We start from the raw sequence: 7,500 nt of genomic DNA on the forward strand, positions 1-7,500 counted from the left end.
GAAGACAGGTTGGCTGTGTCACACTTCTCAGAAGCCAGTTTAGAGCCTGAAAGTCAAAAAGACAGCATTAACTAATATCCTAAATCTTTGTATGCAAGCACATGTGCTGTCTACCATATCTTTTTTTTTTGGTGAATTTCACTGCGAATAGATAGGCCTGACATGACATCACCTGATTTTTCCTTTCCTGAAATATTATTTGTTTATTTAATTATCATTATTATTTTTTTACAAATGCTATTAACCCCTTCAATCTGGATGACATGACCATCAAGACATGAAAAAAAAATGACTTAAAGGGAGGGTGACGTGAACATGCCATCATGGGAAAATTGGGCTGCGGGCTGGGTGACGGAAACTTACCATCATAAGTGTTTTGGCTGAAGGCCGGGGTGACTGAAAAGACTCCATGAGTGCACAAACTTCTTGGAGGGTGATTAGCCTCATTTGGTGTTTAGAAAGTTTTTTTTTGTATTATTTTCATTGATAAACAAGTGTGGAATATAGTGTCCAAGGAAGAGTGCTGGCTCCAGGGAGGAGGCCAATTCATGGCTGCCATGAAAGGAGGTGCAGGTTGTAATAGAGACAGACAGACAGACACACAGAAAAAAAAAGAAGAAAAAAATAGAGGGATGAAATGGAAGTCTGTGCAAGGAAAAAAATCTCTCACTATCTAGATAAAGCAAATTAAATGACAAATATGGACCCTAAAAACTGGCACAAAAGCTAAAAATGCTTATGCATAAAAAGAAAAAGTAACTTCGAAAATGTGAAGCACTACATCTTGTCACCAAATATGAATGTTTGTGCATGCCCAGCCTAGATTCTGTGTAACCGCCAGATCAGCTGCTCATGTAAGCCTGATGCCCATATTTTGGTCCATGTGATTGCCGTGAAACAACCGGATCCAAGGGGCTGATATTGATATTGTTATCAATATTAAACACATTCTGATTATGATGTTATGAAAATATTAATAGCTGTGAAAAATAAAAAGAATCTTTCTGAAAATTACAAAAAATGGTAAATATGTGAGAGATAGGTAGGAATAGTTATTTACACCTTCTGGAGCCATCTATGTGTATGGACACTTAATAACTAAAATGAAAATAGACATAGTATGTATAGCATAATATCCCAGTACATAAGAATTAAGCAGCCTAATGGTTAATATTCAGTGAAATGTATAAAAGTTGCTGTTTAAACAGAGTACAAAAGGTGATTAATGGAGACTTCAGTAATTGTAAACAGAAAAAAGTAAACCACATAAACCCTTTACTAGTCTTTCAATTCTACAGAAAACAAACAGCTGCTCACCTGCATGGCATAGACCCTGGCAGCTGCCTTTCGAGTGGCATGCCTCATAGCATAAGCCAGAGTTTCCAGGTCATGGTTCTGAAAGATGAATGCCATAATAGGTCGGATGAGGACCTGCCTTGCTCTTCCTCCTGGGTCTCCTGCAGGTCCTCCTCCGCGTTCTATGCAGGTTGCTAGCCGCTCCAGTGCAGCCGATGGGTGCACCAAGAGGGAACTGCCACCACCATCTACTGTGAAAATGACTTATTCAAATCTTTTCTCAGACAGTTGAACACAACTATTCCACTTTTAAAATACTTTCCTCTATAATCAACCATTTGAAAAAAATCTTTCTCCATTTCTTCCACCCTAAAAAGCCAAACTTTCCTTAAATCGACCACTGTACCTGTGTTTTCTCCACTGCTGTTGTTCCTTTTCCTGAGAACGACTGTGGCCTTTTGGTCATGCTCATGCTGCGAGGCAGAGGCTGAGGCAGCAGCTGAGCTCCAATCTTGTCCTAGGGTTCCAACTGTCACAGATATGGAGCGGTGGAATGGACGGCCACGAGGGATCTCTGTATCAGATGCGGGAGATTCTTGGTGTGAGGTCCCTTATTTGAAAGAAATGAAATGTTGTCCATTAAAACAGCTAGGATTAAAAGTGACAATGCTTGGAAGCCAAAAGAAGAAGAAGAAAAAAAAAAAAAAACTATAAATGCCAATAAGGAATAAATAATGACAAAATCATAATAAAACTCCTTTTAACAACGAAACGTTGAAAAACCTAGAGCGGGGGAGAAGGGGGGGCAAGCTTGAGTGTTACCTGGTGGAGAGAAGGGTGAATGCTCCCTGTGGTTATTTTCCCGAGATTCGGCAGAGCTGCTGCGATAGTCTGCATTATCAGAGGAATGGAGCGTGTGGTGCAAGAGGAGGTCCTCACGCAGCTGGTTCAGGTGCTGCTGCTGGCAGTTCAAAGTATGCAAGCACTGGAATGCAACCTAAAAAACACATAAGTCCACCTGTTACTTTTTTCTCTAGTCAAAAGTATATCTCCTTTACAAGTAAATTACTTACGTAAGATACTTAACTTGCCCATATTATGTTGAAGTCAAAAATGGATTCAATAAACCTAAGCTATCAAACATCACACTGTAGCCTTCCCTATCTGAAACATGCTAAGAATTACATCAGCTTATAGTTAATATAACATAGTATAAGCTTATCTTACATCTTATAACCTTATACACAATATATTGCTAACCTTGGGAAAGCTGAAAATAAAAAAAACTTAAAATTGTTTTTCTCCTGCTTTCAATAACCTACATCTTATCAGAAATATCTTTACATGGACTGTATGTAAACTTTGTATAAATTCAGATACAATTAATAATCACATTAGCAAGTCACTGGGAACAATAACCATAATGGGCCTGTTCTTTTCGGAGCTAAGAGGAAAACTAAATTGACATGAACAATCATGCTTTCCATTTGCAATGCTTATGTAATCTGAAAATCATTTACAAATAGAAATTCTAACACTTTCTGGCTAGTTTCTATAAGCACTAAATAATCATTCCCTTGTTCTATCTCTCTGAGCTAATCATACAAGCACTTCATGACATTTCTTTTGACAGTGAATGAATGTTTTAACCCATCGCCGATGGGTAAAAATTTTGGCAAGTTTACGCATGCACGGGCTTGTTGGCGCGCACCGGCAGTTTCCCCTGTTTGCGCCTGGCTCGATCGTTGGTTTGCGAGCGACATATAGCACCTAAAAGCTTTTATTTTGCTAAAATTTATAAACATATTAAAATTTTGAAGGTTTACCTTCATTACAGGTGCCATTGCCTAAAATCTTTACCACATAAATGACGCCGCAACCATTGGAGAAAAACAACCTCCGTCCGACGAGCCAGTGGCGCGGGAATGGGCATGACATGATGCCCCCGGCGTTCGGTCTAAAACAGCCATGGCATGTACGTATGTGCCACCCGGCGGCAACGGGTTAAGTATTAATCCTATCAGGGCCAGAAATTTCTATGATGTGATAACTATGCAACAAGATAGCCTTTATGCCTGGGCATGAGCTGTGTACACTCACTAGAGCAAGTTATTAGGTGTCTATATGTCATGTGTCATCACAAAGGGGTTAAGTAAGAATTCTTGAAACATATGGGATGTACATCTCACAAACACTACCATTCTCCATACTCTTTGTGCCTCATTGATTTCTTGAACCACTCAGATGAGTACCTCCTGGCATTTTTCCCACCTCTTTTTTCATGGAAATGAACATAGTGAGTATCCCCTTATTGATGGGCACACCTATAGCCATCATGATGTAAAATGTGTATACATGTCATGACTCGCTCTAGTTAGCAAGCAGGTGGGCCAGCTGTACAAAGCGCATGCCTTGCCAGAAAGGCTAGACTGTTGTATAATAATCATGTCACAGAAAATTCTTTCCCCATCATGATAGGGTATAGAAAGTTCAACTCTCCCTCACCCCAAAAGCAAACCTATCCCCTTGTAACCCCCTACCCAATAACTCTTCAACAATACTGTTTCAGATATTCATTTCAAGATTTACCATTTTTCTAAATATATATATAGATACATTTTACAGTTCTGTCTTTATCTATCCATTTTTTCTGGTAGTGGTAAGTTTTATCAACTTTGCTCCTAGGCTTAAGAAGCAATTTTGAGTGGATATATTCTAAATCTACAAACATCAAAGACTTAAATTGGCCTTGATCAATCAGTTAATTATAGTAGGTTAATGCCACTGACTCACCTTGGGGAAGGGGCTGTTGTCCGGGCTTAACTCAGAGACACAGGGCATGGTGCATGGAGATCTCCTTGGCACATGACTTCTAGTAGGGAGGGCAGGTGTTGCAGCACTGGCCAGGTCCAGCAGGAACATTGCATTGTTTCTCATTATCACATGAGTGTCCAGTTGGGGAAGAGGAGACAGTAACTTACTATTAGACTTCCTCTTCATCTTCCCATTTGTACCTTTACTTCCCGAGAACTGACTATACTGGCCTTTGTGCCTGTTGCGGCAACTCCAACACATGTGGAAGCATCCACGCACTACTACACCACAAGGCTGGGTAACACGGTCCTTGGAGGGGAAGAACTTCCAGCGTGTTCCCACATAACCACAGCCTTTGGATGAGCCACCACAACCTGGATGAATAGTCCGGAAGTGCTGTTCAGCACCATCAGGAGGGATATTACTACCACATAGCTCACATACACCATCCTCCTCCTCACCTACAATTGAGTCAACCCCAAACATGGGAATGCCTGCTGAGGCTGACTTTTTCTTGTGCTTCTTCTTTTCTCTGTCACTCTTCTCCTTTGTTTTATCAGTTTTATTAAGTCTAACTGGAAGTGTTGGTGAAGGAAGAATAATCTGTTGAGCAATGGCCTTCAAACAACTTGATGTTAGTTCTTCCCAAAGCAGAACAACATGACGGAGTACTGGGGGGAGGTCAGGGGGGTCAGGCCCTGAGCCCCCTTCCATCACTGTTGGTAGTTTTTGTCCCTGAGGTCCCTGAGTGTAGCTTGTCCCTGCTCTGTTGGCAGCATCTTCCTCATTGTTATCTGTGATTCGTGGCACTTCATTGATGTTGGCATTTGCCCCAGGCTTCAACAGATCTTCTGTATTCTGGAGAGTGACGTTGTTCAGGTAACTGTAGGTACTCACTTCAACTGAGTGTCGCTGTCGTGCTTTCTGTTCTTTTGTAAGTTTTTCAGTTTTCGTGCCAGTGTTTGCACGTGGTTTCCAGTGGAATGTTCCTTGCTTTGTCAGATCTGGATGGAATTTGATGTAGGATGCACAGGCCATTGCATCGTGAACAATTCCCTCATGCCATAAGAACCCAGCAAATATAGCTCTCAGGCACTCTGCTACAGATGGGCTCATTGCTTCCTTGATCTTGTCTCGGCTTGGCCCAGGTTTTTCCCTCTGCACAGCTGCTGGTGAAACAGCACGGTCCCTCTTTCCCCGGTGTGGTTTGCCTGATCGATCCTTGCGTGTCATTTTTGGGGAGAGACGCAAATTTTCATCCCGAGATCCAGTTGACCCTATATTGAACTTCACACCTTCTGGGCTTGTCTGAGTTGCTGTCTGGGTGACTGTTTTAGGACTTGTGCTCAAGGGTTCCTGTGACACAAATGCAAGAAAATTAGTATTTGACTATGATTCTGTAAGGGATTTTCTTTTCACCATAATTAGTGCAAAAAAAAAAAAAAAAAAAAAAAAAATTTTTTCATGAAAATGCTTATACCTTACACCCTTAAGTATTCAATCCCCAGTGGCATCAGGTTAAGTTACCAAACTCCTCAATAATAAAAAATCCAGTCAAAAAAATCTAAGCAACACACTAACCCTCCTTGGTGTACTAGGTGTTGAAGTGGGCAAGGAAGAAATGCTTGGGGAATGAGACATGTCCTGTGTTAAGCTTGACACAAATGCACTGGTGTCGCTCAGGGAATCGTTTGCGCTTCGAATAGCAGACGGAGGACTGCCTGCTGCCCTGTCCCCAGCAGCACCTGTTCCCGACACAAGGGGTGACACAGCTGTTGCACGTGGAGAACTGTGCAAGGGGGAACTACTTGCACTCTCTCTTCCACGACCTTATCAAAAACATAAGTTAATTATCAACATTTTGACTCAAATCATAAATAAATTATATTAAAAGAGGCATTACACATTATATTCTCAGTTATGAAGTAGTAATACACTACTGATACTAAAAAAAAAAAGAAAAGAAAAGAAAGAGGTGGAGGGTGTGATACATGATAGAAAACACTGGAAAGAAATAGAAAAGGCAGAAGGAAGAGAAGAGAGAGAAGGTTTACAAGAGCAGAACACACCAGGAATAGGTACAGGACTGGAAGATCTTGATATCTGCCGTGGAGATGTGCCAGAACCTGTTGCCACAACTGAGGGCCCAGAGGGTCCCACCCCAACTGCCCTTGGACTAGACGAACGAGACAAGCGCTTGGGTGTGGCAGGGGGTGTCCTAGGGGGTGTTGCACCATTGCCATTGGCTCTTGACTCTCCTATAGCCTTCACAAGGTCTTTTACTGACACACCTTGCAGTTCAGGTGGGACATCTCTTGGTATGCTGGAAAAGAAGGTACTTGTCATGTTTTCATGTTGGAGTGGAAGGTCACTGTTAAAAGAAAATGTTATAAAGTGATTTGCCTTTCCTTCTGGAGTTTTTATTGAAATAATGGTTAGTAACTTGCAGAAAGAAAAGAAAAACCCTATTTTCCCAATTCTCCTCTGCAATTTTCCCAATCCTCCTCTCCTTTGCATATATACTTGTCATCTTCTGATCCAAAGGAGTAACAAGAACAACAAATAAAGAAATTTCAAAAATGAAATTAGAATTCTACCTAAGTAACTTCTGAAACTTCTTCCTGTGCATATTTTGAGATAATTAACAAAATTTTAAAAAGCCATATTACTATTCATCATTATTCAGATGTTCCATATAAAAATTTAAATTAATATCTCAAAAGACACAGAAGACACTAAACTTAGAAAAATCAATCTATCCATTTTATCAATTACCATGTATCATACAACTGTGTTAGCTACCCCAATACTTCAAATTTCAACAGAAATAGAAAATCCAACATTATTCTCTGAAATAGCATATACCACTATTAGTATAATAAAAAATGTACAAGACGTAATTATGGCCTGTTAAAAAGTAAAGTTAGGAGGAAGCAAACTGAAACTGAGTAAAATATTATAAATTGTCAATCATGTGACTCTTGGCAGCCAAACAACTGTACCTCTGCAAAGTAAAGTTCCTTGTTGATTTCATTCACATTTGCTATTTCTTTACTTTCTGTTATCATGATCTTTGTGAATGGTATTCCATAATTGTTCTCCGTCTTTCAATTTGTCTGCCAAGGCATAACAAATGACTGAAATTAGCTCCGTCTCTTCAACGTGTCGAGTGGGTGTGTATTTGCATTTCTTGGTCAAATGAATTTTTGTATGGATAATCTTTAAAATCTTATTGAGGCAACATTGTTAGTTGTAATAGATATTATAGACTTCTACGATACAATTATAGCTAACATGAAATAATAATTGTCATTTAGATAATCAAGTAATAAGCTTCCTAGTAATTATACTAGTCTTTATTTTGGCATTATCTTTCCCTCTCTAGCTGGG

General features: G+C 40.1%; 1 protein-coding gene across 1 annotated transcript in view; it reads right to left on the bottom strand.

Moving 5' to 3' along the window:
- The window catches only part of hiw (MYC binding protein highwire), a 169,007-nt gene that overhangs the window by 20,234 nt on the left and 141,273 nt on the right, over positions 1–7,500 (bottom strand). Inside the window, exons 40-46 of the mRNA XM_070132513.1 lie at positions 6,180–6,433; positions 5,692–5,939; positions 4,090–5,466; positions 2,119–2,293; positions 1,703–1,906; positions 1,318–1,547; positions 1–46 (exon numbers count right to left, since the gene is read on the bottom strand). The exon at positions 1–46 is cut by the window's left edge and continues 119 nt beyond it. Of these exons, the coding sequence (XP_069988614.1) occupies positions 1–46; positions 1,318–1,547; positions 1,703–1,906; positions 2,119–2,293; positions 4,090–5,466; positions 5,692–5,939; positions 6,180–6,433 (2,534 nt within the window). The remainder of the gene's footprint in view (positions 47–1,317; positions 1,548–1,702; positions 1,907–2,118; positions 2,294–4,089; positions 5,467–5,691; positions 5,940–6,179; positions 6,434–7,500) is intronic.

This window comes from Penaeus vannamei, chromosome 17 (assembly GCF_042767895.1).
Source record: "Penaeus vannamei isolate JL-2024 chromosome 17, ASM4276789v1, whole genome shotgun sequence".
Classification (NCBI taxonomy): domain Eukaryota; kingdom Metazoa; phylum Arthropoda; class Malacostraca; order Decapoda; family Penaeidae; genus Penaeus; species Penaeus vannamei.